The 16,304-nt window shown below is 32.7% G+C and overlaps 4 protein-coding genes across 6 annotated transcripts; 2 read left to right on the top strand and 2 right to left on the bottom strand.

The window, feature by feature from the left end:
* Positions 1-2,294: 2,294 nt before the first annotated feature.
* LOC117217071 (coiled-coil domain-containing protein 50) lies at positions 2,295-4,946 on the top strand. Of its 2 annotated transcripts, none has more exons than XM_033464373.1 (5): positions 2,295-2,584; positions 2,688-2,750; positions 2,825-2,942; positions 2,999-3,179; positions 3,255-4,946. In XM_033464373.1, exons 1-5 carry the CDS (start codon positions 2,527-2,529, stop codon positions 3,879-3,881), a joined length of 1,047 nt encoding a protein of 348 aa, XP_033320264.1. In that variant the 5' UTR covers positions 2,295-2,526; the 3' UTR covers positions 3,882-4,946. The 2 variants fall into 2 exon arrangements, with proteins under 2 accessions (XP_033320264.1, XP_033320265.1); XM_033464374.1 differs by having other exon boundaries at positions 2,304-2,584; positions 3,014-3,179.
* On the bottom strand, positions 4,873-12,983 carry LOC117217066 (protein ELYS). 2 transcript variants are annotated; one of them, XM_033464366.1, is made up of 6 exons: positions 12,645-12,983; positions 12,122-12,499; positions 11,753-12,041; positions 6,341-11,668; positions 6,186-6,261; positions 4,873-5,972 (listed from the first exon to the last, which is right to left on the bottom strand). In XM_033464366.1, exons 1-6 carry the CDS (start codon positions 12,672-12,674, stop codon positions 5,798-5,800), a joined length of 6,276 nt encoding a protein of 2,091 aa, XP_033320257.1. In that variant the 5' UTR covers positions 12,675-12,983; the 3' UTR covers positions 4,873-5,797. The 2 variants fall into 2 exon arrangements, with proteins under 2 accessions (XP_033320257.1, XP_033320258.1); XM_033464367.1 differs by having other exon boundaries at positions 5,889-5,972; positions 6,190-6,261.
* A 583-nt stretch (positions 12,984-13,566) lies between these two features.
* On the top strand, positions 13,567-15,474 carry LOC117217072 (sin3 histone deacetylase corepressor complex component SDS3). Its single transcript, XM_033464375.1, has 8 exons — positions 13,567-13,972; positions 14,045-14,108; positions 14,170-14,283; positions 14,361-14,562; positions 14,632-14,812; positions 14,872-14,989; positions 15,043-15,127; positions 15,215-15,474. The coding sequence occupies exons 1-8, from the start codon at positions 13,849-13,851 to the stop codon at positions 15,308-15,310; spliced, it is 984 nt and encodes a 327-aa protein (XP_033320266.1). The 5' UTR covers positions 13,567-13,848; the 3' UTR covers positions 15,311-15,474.
* On the bottom strand, positions 15,151-16,195 carry LOC117217073 (E3 ubiquitin-protein ligase MARCH3-like). The gene is made up of 2 exons (XM_033464376.1): positions 15,929-16,195; positions 15,151-15,858 (listed from the first exon to the last, which is right to left on the bottom strand). Exons 1-2 carry the CDS (start codon positions 16,166-16,168, stop codon positions 15,361-15,363), a joined length of 738 nt encoding a protein of 245 aa, XP_033320267.1. The 5' UTR covers positions 16,169-16,195; the 3' UTR covers positions 15,151-15,360.
* Positions 16,196-16,304: the final 109 nt, after the last annotated feature.

Here is a 16,304-nt window from a genome sequence, read left to right as displayed (position 1 = left end):
AATATATTTTAGCCAGATTATAACAAATAAAATGAAGTAGATGTGAAACAATAGCATACATTTTTTAAATAATTTGAAGTACATTTATTAACTATAAATTAATACTATTCAATTTTAATTTAATTTTATATAAATCACATTTTTAGTTTTCTCTATTAAAATTAATATTTGTTTCTCTATGTTACAGAAACTTCAATTTTACATCTTCAATAATCTACAATCAACAATCAATGCTACATTATTTAAATAATAATACATGTTCATTGTTATATAATTATATTATATTATTATTTATTGTATTATATTACATATTAGATTATAGTGCAAATAAATTATTATAAACAATATATCATATATGATTACTATCTGCATTAAATTGAATTTTACACTGTTTAGAAATAATGAATAACAATTTATATATTTAAACAAACTTTTTTATTTATCAAAACCATCACCATATAAATAATAAGTTCTATAAACCACAAATTTAAATAAAAGTTGTAGAGATGAAGTCAAAATAATATTACAAATCGAAAATCAAAGCAATTCGCAAAAAATTTTCCCAGCTTCTCGGTTTTGTATCAGGAGAACATAACATCACAGGAGGTGGCACAAGTTCGGCAATTCTTAGAATATGACGTTATTTTTCAGAATGAAAATTTTTTTGCTATTTTATTATTTCCTCGTACATTTATTCATGGAATTTCACGTCATTTTTGGGCGAGGATGTTTTCTCACTAGGAAAGGAAATTTTTTGACAGTTTTTAAATTAAAAACACTGATTTCCTTGTATTTTTCGATTTATTAAACGTAATTCAGGCTATACAGAATGATATAAAGGTAATATATTGTTACTTGTATAATAATGCAATATAATCTAACAAAATAATATAATTTCTCTTATTAATAAGTATAATAAATGAGTTTTCATTGTTCTTCGGATGAAGAATTGCCATGAGCCACTTGAAATTTGGAGATGAAATTCTTTACCTGCAACAGAAGAAATAGGGATTAAATGATTTTCAGCATCAGTATCTTCTTATTGTAAAATTACTTTCTTAGAAGTTAATTCATTTATACAAATACTTGAATATATTATTTGTTTCCACATATAAGAACAGAACACTCGCTTGAAACTTGTTCATTTCCTAAATTTCTGTACGAGAATTGCTCATTAAAATATATATTAAAGATGTACATTATTTAACGAATCAATCTTATGTTTTATATTCATTTCATGCAAAAAAATGCATGAAATTCATAATTAAATTCCTTGGATAGTGGAACATCTACCTTAAATAATATTTACAACGTATAGTCTACTTCAGGATAATACGTCCCGCTCCGATTCACATCTTGCTCAGTGAATTCTTTTATTAACACGATTCAAATTATAGATAACGAAAGATATCATCGCAACGATTAGTGCAGAACTTCTTTTTTTTTTTAAGTAAAGGGAAATCTGTCATCATCTTTCATTATGAGCGAACACAAAATTTAGTCTTACAGACCGTACTATGTATTGAATTTAAAAGTGACATTAATACAGGAAACTCTACTATCCACTTCACTAACGTTCGACGTGAGTACGCTCGCCTTACTACTCTTACTACAAACACTACCACAACTATGCCATTACTACCACATAGCAATCTTAAATGAAGTAGTGATGAGTTTAACCTAACAGTTGCTAAGACAATTTCCTGCAAACATATTTTTAGACAACTATATGAAATAAACCAATATTTATTACTATATATTAGTAACTTTTACAGAAGTTGCAAAAAATACTAGTATACTATTACAGAATTAAGAAAATTTTAATTATATATACAGTTTTAGTAACGTTAAGTTTGGATATTTAACTACAATCTTATTTTAAGAAATAAGGGCAACTTTTGTAAATTTAATGTTTAATCCACTTAATAATGAAATTTTGCCAAAAAGGTTAGTTATGTCTAGATTGCGTTAAAATAACAGGCTATTTTTAGGGTCAGCAATTTTTTAAACAATAATTTTAAGTGATATTGTTTATATTTATTTAAATATGTTTAAAATGAACTGAAATCTGATCTCAACCTAATCTAATTTAATATAATCCTTCTGATAAAGTTTTAACACTAACTTGAAACTGAATAATATATTCTATGCTATGAAATAAGGAGAAATTTAAAAATTGGATGCTTTCTTAATAAAAGAATTGCTAAGAAAATTGTTCACAACTCACGAGTAGTACCGTACCTATCACTTAGATTCAGTGAAGCTTGGCTTGAAAGTGTGTCGGTATATATGTGTACTCACAGGTCGTACTACGTCTTCAATGTGCTTTACGGATATTCTTACCTACACCGTGAATGGAGAAATGCACATGTACGGTGGGAATAGCACAAATACAGACCTCTATTCTATTCATTCCTATTCAAGATGGAGAAAAAACAACGTATGTTTTCCGTAAGGTGGTTGTAAACAAGAAAGTTGGCTGAAAAGTAGTATCTTACCCGTAAAGCAACGATTAATCGATAAGAAATGGCGAAATCCGTCTTGAGCTCGGACACATTACCGAAGGCAGGCCGAGTAAACGAAGGTATGTTGCATTTTTTCAACGCCTTCTGTCACTCATTGCAATTACATTAGAATTACTCATTTACCTGGCATTCCTAATAAGCATTCCTTTGACAATATTGTAGTGTGCCGTGAGTGGCTGGTGCACGAAGATGGAGCACTCGCTTATCGTCTACAAGACGAAGAAAGTAAGAATATTACATTATTTGTAAAATATTGTTGATTTTATTGGCTACTATCTTTATTGTACTGTGCCTTATAGTTAGGGAACACTACACAAGCAACAAAGTTCGCAATGCACAAGTTAGAGAGGATTTACCAAGGGCTAAGGTTGAACAGGAGCTGGAAGAGCTTAGATATCAATCCTATATTCAACAGCAGTTAGTATTTGAACCTTTGATTGTATTGATTTGTTAAAGTTTATGTCGTATTGAAGTGTTTCTGATTTTAGAGAGGAAAGAGATGCTCTTGTTGCAAAACAGATTGCATTGTCCTTAGAACGAGAGGAGAGACAGAGAGAAAGAGAATTGCAAGAGCAAATGAGGCTGCAATTGAGATTGGACGACGAAGCTGCACAGCTTGAGCTCGAACGACACATTCAAGAAGAGAAAGATGAGGTATTTCAGAAAATATTCTAACAACGTATCTATAGTATTCATTATCATAATTTAATTTTTATCTGTTAAATAAAGGAATTAGCAAGAAAGCTGCAGCAGGAAGAAGAAGAAAATGCTATAGATAATCATGATGGTCCTGTTAATGAACAACTACTGCTAGATCAAAAGATTGCGATGGAAGCACAGGATGCAGAACTTGCACGAATGCTTCAGGAAAAGGAGCGAGCAAAAATAAGGAAAGCGAGACAAAGAGCAAAGCAGAGAAAACTAGAACGGCAGCAGCTTCAAGAATTAGAGGAGCAGAATCTTACAGAAAAGCCTCAACGACCTGATAGATTAGAATTGAAAGGCACTCAAGGCAAGACTAGAGTACAACCAACTTTAAATTATCCACAATATCCTGATCCTGAAGAAATACAAACGTTAGATGAGTCTGTTGAAAATATAAGAGAAGTGCAAAACGTAGCTGCAATTATTGATCCTACATACAATGGAAGTATGCACAGAAACACTTCAAGTAGCTCAAGTAGCACAGTAAGTCCTACATATGCATTGCCTACACCTCCACAGGAGCTTATGAACGATGATGTTCCATGTTACATGCCTATACAAGGACAACGAAGAAATCAAATGCAATCCCCGTCCCAAGCTCATGAAGAAAAGCATAAACGTCGTGTAAAAGATGGTTGTAAACAGCAGTAAAAATAGTTTATTAAGTTTCTCTTTATTTTCCGATAGAACATTTTCGATGCCATGAAGAAACGATATAAGTTACTTATCGTAAGTTACGTGTAGAAGCTCATATCATATACATAACTAACTTAAAAATCAATATAGAAATAGAATTAAATTTCTATCTTCCATTTACGAAAAGATATATTTAACGGAAGCAATGTAGAGATAAATGTGCCTTTTGAAAGAGTACGGTGTAAGGGAGTCAACGAATATCGAAAACTGATTAGCATTTAATAACCAGTTACACCGTCCTGAATCTTACATCTGCCTTTATCCATGTACATTTATATCGAACTTGAGAATAATATATTATATAATAATATCAAAGAGATTTTTATGCAAAAAAAAAATGAATGAATAAAAGCAGTGAAGTAGACAATCACACTAAGATTAAAAAGAAAAGATTCAGCTATTATATTTAATTGTATCAAATAAGAAAATAATGATGTACAAATATTGACCATTTAGACTGAATATCAAATGATCTACTTGAAACAGATTTTAATCGAATTACATAAATACTGCTCTCTAAATTTAATGTAGATTTAACATATGCATAAATTTTCCTTGCTTCCTTCTTAAAGCAATGTGTCTTTTTTTTTTAATTATTTAAGATGCAGAACCAATAATATATATGTATTTACTGCCAAAGAGGACATTTATAACGTTCATTTTGTACCAGACAAAGTTTAGTATTAGCAACACGAGAATTTCGTTTTTTCTGGAAAAATATTCGAAGCTACGAATGCGTAGTATAAAACAAATGTTTGATAAATTAAATAATTTTGTAAGCTTTACTTTAGGAAATATAAGTTGAATGATCGTGTTACAATTTTTATTAATCTATTATAATGTAGATGCGGCACAATTGTAGTATTATTATTTAATGTCGCTTCAGTATTTAAGTTATAGGTACTTATTTATGGTGATTGGAAATTTATTCGATAGCAATAATATGTATTAATTCTTTTTTACATTTATTGTATGAATACAGCTATACATGGGTATATTAATAAATTATTTACAAAGTTATGGTACACATTTTCATCAAAAACCACCATATAAATATACGTTACGACAATAATTCATTCCATGAACTTATTGCGTTAAAAAAAAAGGGATCAATTTAATGTAACAAATATATTTGCCAAATAAGTATATAAAAGTAAGGAATCTTATGATTTACAGAGATAGAGAGAGAGTTATTTGTTTTTTATAATACATTTCCGAAGTTCCTTGCTAGTTTAATATTCAGAAGATACAGATCAACGAAGATTTCTTTCTATACACCTGTTCACACGCTTTGGAAACTTAATGATACTAATTAGAAAAAAAAAAATTTATTTCATAAGCATGAAAATTCTAATTAAATTGATTAAATAAATTTATAGATTATATAAAATAGTCTTCTAAATAAAACATGTTAATTTTAAAAAATATACACCTCGCAAAGTACCATATTAACATATGTTCCAAGCGTTATGCATCAGATGGGATTACTCATTGATAAAATATAGCTATAACTTTCATTATACTGAATATTATCAAATCGATAGCAAAAGACTGTCCTCTTTTTCTCTGCTTTGTATTTTAGAAACGGATCTTGCTCTGTGATAAACTTTGCATCATTATGATGTAACAAAAGTTTCATTTCACATGGTCCCACATATCATAATCTCTAATCCATCTTTTTTTCTCTCTATGTAATTAAGTCATTCGAAAAACAACTGCATTTTTTTACATATTATCCACTGTACATGGTTGTCGAAAGAAAGTACTGTATATGATCTATCATAGATTATAGATTATAAATCATTTAAAATTGGATAACTGAATATACGATTGTGCAAAAAAAGGTTTTAAAAAATTTCGTAAAATTATATTTAATTTGTTGTACTCTTTGATTTCACGGGTAGTACAAACTTCGTTCTACAGCGGCGTATATGATAACAGTTCGGCTTTTTCACTTCTGCGGTTTTCCGTATATTATTCTGTGTCTCTTCCTCATTCTCTTCCTCCCCCTCATCTTCGCTCAAAATCGGAATGAAATTATTCAATCTGTATAAAAAATAAAAAAATTTTAATACTGATTCTGTGCTTTTAAAAGGTAATAAAGAAGCATATAAAGTATAAGTTCTTAGCTGCTATTAGAAGCATGAGTGAAAAAGCTGCAGAGTATTGAGTGTGTAGAAGCGTGTGTAGGTAAGAGAGAAGTAAGCTCATAACAGATTCTAAAAAAGAAATAAATTAATTTAATTGGAAAGTAACCACCTACGATGATCAGAAGCCATAGTTTTTGATCTGGTATGTGGAGGTGAAAACATATATTTTGGAACTTCTCCAATAGCTGCAAATAAAATTTAAAACAATTCTCTTAATAAATTTTCTCGATGAATAAATATTAATTAAATATTGCTAGAATGTACCTTCTTGATCCAATGGTTGATCATTCGTCTTCTCTGGCTGTGAAAAAGAAAACTGATTAGCTGCCTTATCCTTGGTATTTTGTTTTGTTGATTGCTTTGTTCCTCTTCTTGGTTTTGACGTCGTTTCGTTCGCTTCTCGAGTAGAGGTTTCAGAAACACCACGTTTCCTCTTCTTAGAAACTTTCTGAGAATCGTCTATTGGACTTATGGTTTCTGTCCCTTCTTCCTCCATTATTGTCTCTTCAAAGATTTCCTTGCTACGGGCACTTCTGGTTTTCCTCCTTGTTTCTATTTGAGATAATTCCACGCTTGCTGCTCTTCTCAGTCGAGGATTCCGTGCAGCCTCTTGCCTCTTGTTCGTAGTGGAGACTCTTTCTTTTAATGGTACGCTTAGAATTTCTTCAAGCTCTTCCGGTATTGATTGTATTGAGGATCTACGACTACGTGTGTTTGCAGCTGGTTTGCTTACTGCCTTTTCTACCAAATACTGTTCTTTTACAGATTCTGATGATAGTCCAAACTCCTTTGAGACAATTTCCTTAGCTACGCTGCTAGACCTTCGAGTTGTTCTTACCACGTTGACTGGCTCTTTAGGTACAGAACTACCTCGTCTCCTTGATGACTTAACAATACTAGGCTCTTCCTGATCCTGTTCACTTGTTTGAGATTCCCTTCTTGATCGAATTGAGATTGTATTCGATTTATTTGCTCCTCCTGAGGATTGTTTGGTATTTGAGCTCTTAGTTTCTGTTTGAACCTTTTTCTCACTACTTTCTGGTAGCTCCTTTTGTATTGAGGCAGAACGTCTTAAACTCCTTCTCACTGGAACTTTAGCTTCCTCACTTTTTGCCTCTATGGAAATATCCTTGGCAACAGAAGATGCCCTCCTGCCCCTGATTTTCCTTGGCGACGAAATCCCAGATGATCCATCTGATCCAGAAGAGGCTATCTGCTTCACACTTTCATCTGCAGGTGCTACAGAAGCAATTAATACTTCTTTCACCAACGAACTCGCTCGTCTCGACCGCGGCGTCTTTGCAAGAACCTTGCAAGGTGAATTTAAAGGAGACATATTAGTTTCTTTCGATATGGATGAAGCTCGACGTGATCTGGTCATTCTAGGTGTGATTTCTAGGGATTCAGAGTCTAAATTGGAAGTATTAACAATGTCTTTTGGTTCTATATGATCTGATGAACCTCGAACTGAGTTCCTCCTAGTTCTTCTATGATTAGAATTATTGTTATCAAGTCGAATCGACTTGTCCTTTGTCTCCTGTTCCTCTGCATTTTCTTCCTTCTTCTGGGAAAATCTGGATTGGTCACGTATATTTTCTTCTTTATCCAGATGTGCAGTATTTCTTTGAAGATTATCTAATATTTCTATGCTGGAATCAGATTCATCATCTGTGATATTTGAAGCGCCAAAGATGTTGTCTGTATTCATTGGTACCGTTTTTGAACCTTGTTTTTCTTTACTCTCCGGTTCATCAAGAACTAAGAATACCTCATCGCTATCATGTGAGGATTCATCGTCAGTGATGTCGAATAGTACACCATTTTTAGAACTAACGTGTTTTTCAACATCGTACTCAAATTCATTCGGTAATTTTTCATGAAATGATCGATGGTGTTGTTCTTTGTTCTCTAAACAACTTACATTATTCGTAGAAAGACTTTTATATTCCTCTTCATCTTCTTCATGATCTTCATTAATATTTTCCAAAACTTTAGAGCTCGAAACATCTTCCTTTAATTTTTTACTGTTACGTAGTTCTAAATGATTTGATTGATCTATATTTTCCGAGGTCTTCTCTCTATTTTCATAAAATGCTTCTGGAACAATGTCCTCTTCGACTTCTGTGGTAATTGATTCCTCCGAACTGCGTCGCGGTTTTTCAGGGCTAGAATCCTTTGTCATAGGTGTTGAGGCTATAAGAGAATTATGATTAGTATTCTCTTGTTTAGGGGTTTTCAAGGAGCGCTGAAGATCACTCTTATCGGACCTTCTTGAAGGAACTTTTATCTCAAAGCTACTATCTGGAGAGAGAACCGCAGGGGAATAACTAGAGGAAGATAAAGTAGATAATCTTTTGGATACCTGCGGCGTGTTCGTTAATGAGCGATTATTCAATATATTGACTGAAGGAACGCTCAAACGAGAATTTGCGGAATTTTTTGCCTTTGAACAATTGGACAAAGACTCATTTATGGATTCTGTAGACGTTTGTAAGTAAGTTCTTCTAAGACTCGGTCTAGGCCGAGCTGTATATACATTTTTGCAAGTATAACTACTATCTGATAAAACTGGACTATCAATCAGACACTTTTCACTTGTCGCTGGACTCACGAACACTTCATCGTTTTGATCAGACGTATTAAGTTTAGAAAATTCTTCTTCTCTGCTAACTTCACCATGAGAACAGCTGTTCTTTGACTGACTAATATTGAATCGTATCTGTCTATTAACTTTATGCTCCCTGTCCGACACTGGACTACCTGTGATTTCATCCTGTAGGCTAGCAGCAATTGGAGACGTCGAAGATCTTATAAGCTGCCGAATTTTTAAAATAGAATGCGGAGTTTCAATCGGAATATCCCTATTGGTGGATATTTTCCGTTTTACCAATGGGGTACTAAATGCAGCACTCAAAGCTGCTTCGCTATCATCCAGCAACTTCCTACGTTTTGTTCTTTCTGGTGTTCTCATACCACTGTTCTCTTCATCATGCATAACCTGTTCCAAAGTGCGTTTGTTATTCATTTGTACCATTTTGGGAGACATTACACAATTTATATTGATCCTGTCATTAGATGACTTTAACGCGGCACAAGGGGCAGTGACGAAGGGAACCACAGACTTTTCTGTTCTAACATACGTTTCCTTTGCCTTCCTAATAACTGTTTCATAAATATTTGCAGTTTTTTGACAACTTTTGTTGTGGGTCATAGGTCTGGGATATCTGGACTCTAAATCTGTATCTAGATTACTTTTACCCATGTTCATGGAAAATCGCTTCACTATATTAGGTAAAGTTGCATTGTAGGCATTTAACATATCAAGATGCATGTTCTTTGAAGCAACAGAATTGGACCAAGTAGTAGTGTTTCCACTATTGGCTTCCATATAACGACAACGTTGCAAGTAATACAATAATTTTATGTCTTCAGACTTGGAATCCTCCAGAAACTTGACAAACATTTCCTCTTCTTCAGTATCCAAGGCCAAATGTAAAATATCGCCGAGTTTATTATAATTCTTGCAGGATTGAAAGAAACACATTAGTAGCTGTGTATAATGTGACTGCAGTCTATGATGAAAAGCAGATTGAACCAAACCATGCTCCACTGATAAACTTATTAATGTGCTTTGTTCTTGAAAGGATGACAAAGGAGGTTTCTTTATGCGCAGATACATTAAAGCTAACTTGTGCTGACTGTTCCTTATCAGTGTTTTTAGCACAAGTTTATGATGCCAGTCTTTGACATCAGAATCACTGACTAATTGACCAGTCATCATGTCCAAGAAACCTTGGTAATCCTCATGATCTAGAAGCCAGAATGCTTGGGTAAGTTTTATGAGGCTTGGGCTCATCTTGAAAGATGAAGGATATTTGATCAATTGATCAACTCCAGGATAGGAACCCTGTAACAGCATAGCTAAATCCATTAGAAGGTATATAGTGATCTGATGTTTACATTCTATCTCATTTGACTCTGTCTGATCGCAGTCAGTCAAGTAACTCCTCAGTAACGACTGCAAAGAGGGTGGAGGATAATAGCCATTGGTATTCACCTCTCCAGCTTCTCTTTCCCACTGTAAATTCAAGGCAGGACACTCTCGAGCTATCAATTCATCTATGAAAAGCACCTCTTCACTTCCTTCTTTTGCATTATTGTCTTTAATCGATTCTCGTTTTTCTTTGTACAGAGAAAACAATTTTTCGAATGGATATGGAATTTTCAGAGCAAGAGACATTGGTAAAGGACCTTCCTCTAGACATTCTGATTCGGGTAACAAACCCACGTCGTAAAACCATAATAATACTTGGAAGTACATAGATACTCGCTTTAGTGCTCTTCGTTGCTTGATTAAACTGCTTGTTTCAAAAGGTAACTTAGCTACTACATTAGATAAACATTCCAATTGTTGGTAACAAAATCTCAACGTTTTTACTTCGGATTCGCCTATGTTATTACCTGATTGATCAAATAGAGGAATACATAGACGATCAGCAATCATTTTTATGGAAGACGCGCGCTGTATTCCCCACTTTAAGAAACTTGGATACATGTAGGCGGCACTTCCATCTGACCATTCTTTGGCACACTTGATCAAGAAAGTCGCCCAACGTTGCTCCAGACAAAGCGATAATAACATATCCCTCTGAGCGTTATGATCGCTAGAAAATGAAATTTCTGTGTTGAACGGAGTCAAACCAACGGAGAGACACTTGTGAAACATTTCAGAAGGTTGCGTTAGCATGATAGGCCCTGCAAGGGCAATTTCACGAAGTAATTCAGCTTGGACTCCTCTAGTATACCAAAATGTTAATTTTGACAAACTTAACTCTATCCATTCAAAGAACAAAGAATTTGGGTAAAATAATTCTTCTGATGAGTTTAAACTATTATTAGGAAATTCTTGTAAAGTGCGAGGAATATAGGCACAACTTATTATCTCTTTGCCAGTTATGTTGCAGGCCCTGTGATTTGTATTGTAACAGGATAATATACTATTTGGATTCTTGCATTCACTGAGAGTTTGAGGCATTTGTTCCTTGTACCATTGATTCAAATCAAATAATAAAGTTCTATTAGTAGTTGAAATTAGAAGCAAACTGTCTTCACCTTTCCTACATTCTGACTCTGTTTGGTCCAGATTAGTTCCTCTTTCGAACGTAGACAAACTAACCACTCTATCTTTTGGGTCTAATTCAATCTCAAATTTAAGGCTAGGCTCTCCTTCCAGATTAAAATATAAATTAGTTCCTCTGTCACAGTATTTTCGTTGGAACAATAAGGCAAACATTCTCAAGATAGGAGGCATCTTAAATGAATCGTCTTGGAAAACAACCCACAAATAGTAAAAAGGTCTAGGATCATCTGTTGGTTCTAATAATGCTAAATGTGTTATTATCATGGTTTCATCCACGGGTATGCTAATCCATCCCACGGAACCATCATTCTGCCATATTATCACTCTGCCTAGACATCCTGATATTAAACAACCAATTTTCATTGAGCTAATTATAGTATTTGTTAATTTTTCGTCTAGAAAAGAATTCAATTCAAAATTTTCTCTATTAAAACCAATGTGCTTTTCTATACCTACAAATGTAAAAAATGTAATCATGTATATTAAAGTAGGATAAAGAAACAACAAAAACAGAGTGTTGTTTATGTTATACTTACGTTGAGTTAGCAAATTACAAGTCATGTGTTTGCTACTGTTTCTATGAAAAGAGTCTTTAGTTGTTAAGAATTGTATTTCAGCTGGAGAAATTTCATCCATTGTAACAGATAAATCAGGATCCTCCCAAGTAGATCTCTGAAGATCAATCATGAGATGATGAAGATTGCGTAATACTACACAAGCTATACCATCCATTTGCATAAGAATATTGTCTGGTCTTCTGTCATTAAATCCTTCCCAATCTGTTGCACCAGATACAATACAAACTTGTTCTACACCAGCTGGCATCTGTACATAATATATTATATCATGAACATTTCATTCTAAATACCACATAATTTAGGAACTTATCATATTTCAATACCTACTTTAATAGCTCTTAAAACACGAGAGGAAGTACAATCAAAGATACACAATAAACCCACGGAATCTTTAATTCTAGTTGCTTCATTGTCCAAACCAACAAGGAGCAATGGTAGTTCCCCACACTGAGCAGGAAATTGACAAACACAAGTGATTTTCCCTTGGAAGGTCCACGAACTGGTACTTTCACCAGTTTTTGCATTAAGAACTACTAAATGGCAACCATAACTTAGCCAAGCATACGTGGCATCATTTAGAAAACCTCCATAAACACCATCAAGACCATTATATATTTGCGAACCATTTGATGGTCCACTGTCATCTCCTTTTACGTTATTTAAACATTTTGTTATAGAGTGCTGAATATCTACAACACTGCGTATCTACACAAAAATAATATTGTTATTAGATTAAGAGTGATATTGCCTTTTATAATATACAAATAAATATTACAATAACCAAGTAAATATTTTCATAGCATATTTTTAAGAAAATAAAATAGGAAATTCCATTGATATTGTGAATTACCTCACAGCTAACTTCCCCTAGTTCTTTCATATTTTACACAGGATATTAAAATATATGAGATAAGAAAAAATCATTTATAAACTTTCCCACTAAGGTCACCATAAGGTTATGCTGCCGCCAAATTTCAATAATCCTGTTGTGTATTTCCAATGGCAATTGGCACAAGCTTGGATAGCGTACATACAAAGTATTATCTGACAGAGTATCCGGAAAACGGCGTAATTTAGAAACATACAGAACAAAATGAATATATTACATTTAAATTCGTTTCATCACTCGTGCATTCATTTTAAAACTGTAACTATACAACTGCGAAGTACGTTAAAAAGTATTGCCAATTGCATGCTTTACCAATAGCATTTGAATTTTCATAATTACTATATAGTTCTAAATTTAGTCAGGTGCATGAAAGCATGAAGTATGAAAACGTGCAATTTTCGAAAATTTGATGGATTATTATTTAAAATAATATAAGGTAATGAATTTTTATCGTTTAATGAATTCTAATTGTTCGAAAAACATTATCGCAAAATAATCTGCATTTTAAGATCCAATAAAAATATGTGTAAATGAAGGACGATATTTTTTGAAATATTGATTAAAATTAACAAATATTGGAATTAAGCGTTTCCTTTGTTAATTGATATTAATATTCCTAATGAATGTATAGTTTTTCCAAATTTTTATATTTAATTTCCATGTATATTAGTCTTATGCATAAACCCTAAATGAACTGTACTTTTGTTTAAATTATTATAATATTCTATATATCGTTATATTAAATTATTATAATAAATTTTCAAATATCTCTTTCGCTACACGTTTTTTGTACCAGTTGAAATTATGAAATGATTTACTAAAAACTCGCGAAAGTATCGTTGTATTAAAACAGCCTTAATGATATTTTCATCAAATGTTCCACAGCTGATCAATTACATATATGTTTGTTTATACATTCCAAGAATAACATATACGATTTCATATTATATATTATTCCTATCACATAATAGTGATCTATTTACAGTTATTTTATTATCAAAATGAGTTCCACATATTATGAAAATTGAAATTTCATAGTATTGTTGTAAATGGCATTGTAGATATATAAATAACCTTAATTGTACACAGCTATTTGTTTTTCAAACTGGCATAAAATATCTAGTATTGTTAATGAAATATTAAGAAATGATTATTGTACTGTAAAATGTCGTATCAGGATTCTCCGTTTTCGACCATGTATGGTCAGGACGATTATGATATTGATGAAGACAACGACGAGTATTTGGAAGATGACAGAGATGCTGAAGAACAAGATGAAAGTGATGAAGGTACAATTAATTCGTTAAAAATATATTTTTGTAATTAATACTTTTATAAACAGGCAATTTATAAATTTCTAGATACTGAGGAGGCAAGCGAGACAGATCTTGGCAAATCTGAAGAGTATACAGAAATAAAGGAGCAGTAAGTAAATAAATTTATGTCAATTCTTTGATCAATGATGAGTTACATTCAGATTTTTCAGAGTTTATCAAGATAAGTTAGCTAGTTTAAAGAAACAACTACAGCAGTTAAAGGATGGCACACATCCAGAGTATAATCGAAAATTAAAACGCTTGGAAACCCAGTACAAAGAAAGGTTCGCATTAAGTATAATATTCATTTTGAGTGGAATTACTATGTAATTGTTCCTTTAATTAAATTGTTTATTTACAGATTACGATTGAATGTAATTTACCGTGATTATTTGACAGAATGGGTAGAACGGGACTATATATTAGAAAAAAAAGCAGCAGTGAAGGAATTTGAGGAAAAGAAAATAGATTTAAAGGAGAACTTATTAACAGATATGGAAGAAAAACGGAAAATGATTGAATCTGATCGACACACAATGGAACTCACTGGCGATTCAATGGAGGTATAAATCTCATACAAATAGCAGTTTCACTCTTCGTTATATCATATATTTATTTTTCTACTTATTAAGGTGAAACCTGTAATGACAAGAAAATTACGAAGGCGACCAAACGATCCTGTACCTGAGAAAGTAGAAAAACGGAGGAAACCGCCTCCCGCGCAATTGAACTATTTGTTAGATGAAAAAGAGATAGAGAGCGATTTAAAAGCTATTAGTCGCGGTAAAGTACTGACCACTATTCGAAAACCAGGTACTGACTAAAAATTCCAAAGTAATGTACATGAATTAACTGGGAATCATTATTTGCAGCAATACTACCACATTATAATACAGTAAACATGCCTTCTCAACATATTCCTCCACCCTCTGATACCCCAATAATAGAGACTAGGATAGAAGATGGCAAACTTCTACATGAAAGACGATGGTAATTTTGATTTTTATTTTTGGAATTATCTATCTAAATCAAGAAAATTATAGGTTCCATCGTGGACAACCAGTGTACGTAGAAGGAAAAGATTTAACTAGGTTCGCTGCAAATATTTCGGCAATAGGAACTGAAGCTGTATGTAAATGATTATCAACAAATTCATAAAATTTCTTCCTTTTTATTATAATCTTTTTCTTAAATTATAATTTCCTCATTTTATAGATATGGGTGAAGAAAGTTTCGGATGGAAGCAAAGTGCGTATATATATATCCCAATTAAGTCGAGGAAAAATTTCAATCAAAAGAAGAGCATCCTAATGACTATTGTAAAAGTATTCACTGTTACGGGTATAAGTGTTCAGTAATTGTTAAACTTGTGATACATTAGATTTGTAGTTTATTGAAGTTCTATTTTCTGGATTCAATATAACTCTTACTGTACTTGTCTTTTGCCACCAATAAAACCAGATCTTCTGATGATACTGTATCGCCATGTACATCCATATAAAATAAGAGAAGAGCAACAGAGACATCATAGCTAATAATAAATAAGTTGACCATCGCGCTGGTGGAAAGCTATCGTAATTATTTTTGGCGTAAAAATCGGCCGCGACTATACAAATGTAAGAACATCCTATCGCCATAGGCGTAATAATAATGCTCCGAAGTAAATCGGCCTTCAAACTTCGAACATACAATTGATGTTGCTGTTGATTAAGACACACCCAAATTAATATAGAATGTAGAACATGGTAACGAGGAGTTCGTCTGATCTCGAACTGGTGTCCACATAATTCGCAGCTATTTCTATTACTTTCCTCTAGCCAATGTTCTAGACACTTCAAATGGATTGCACCCATGGTTCCCTTGAAAAAATTTAATTCGTTTTATTTTTTAATTTCCTTGGAATATTAAAAGTAGCGATGATTAGCTAACCTTACACTTGCAGGGATATGTAATGGGTAATTGGTGAGAAGAATCGTAGCAAATACGACAGTGTGTCGCCTCATCAAGGGATTCATGTAATTTCGCTCTTTTATTCGAATCATGTTTTGAATTATTGAGTTTTCGTTTTATGGTCAACTTAATACCTGTATTTTTTTGATTTGATTCTGCTTCAACTTTTGCTATAATTTTTTCTAGGACACTTTCCGCGGAACTCCTCTGACCGATCATTATAGACTATTTTTAGCTGTTTAACCTGAATATTTGTAACATATTCAGAAGAAGAAAAAAGACGAACGAAAATTAATTACGTGATTATTTCAGTTTGCAATTATTATTGCTGTTTACGTTATTTTATTATGTTATC

The sequence above is a fragment of the Bombus bifarius genome, unplaced genomic scaffold (assembly GCF_011952205.1).
Source record: "Bombus bifarius isolate JDL3187 unplaced genomic scaffold, Bbif_JDL3187 scf7180000007974, whole genome shotgun sequence".
In the NCBI taxonomy this organism is placed as follows: domain Eukaryota; kingdom Metazoa; phylum Arthropoda; class Insecta; order Hymenoptera; family Apidae; genus Bombus; species Bombus bifarius.
Note: the sequence above shows the minus strand (reverse complement) of the source record. Positions and strands in the feature narration are given on the sequence as shown.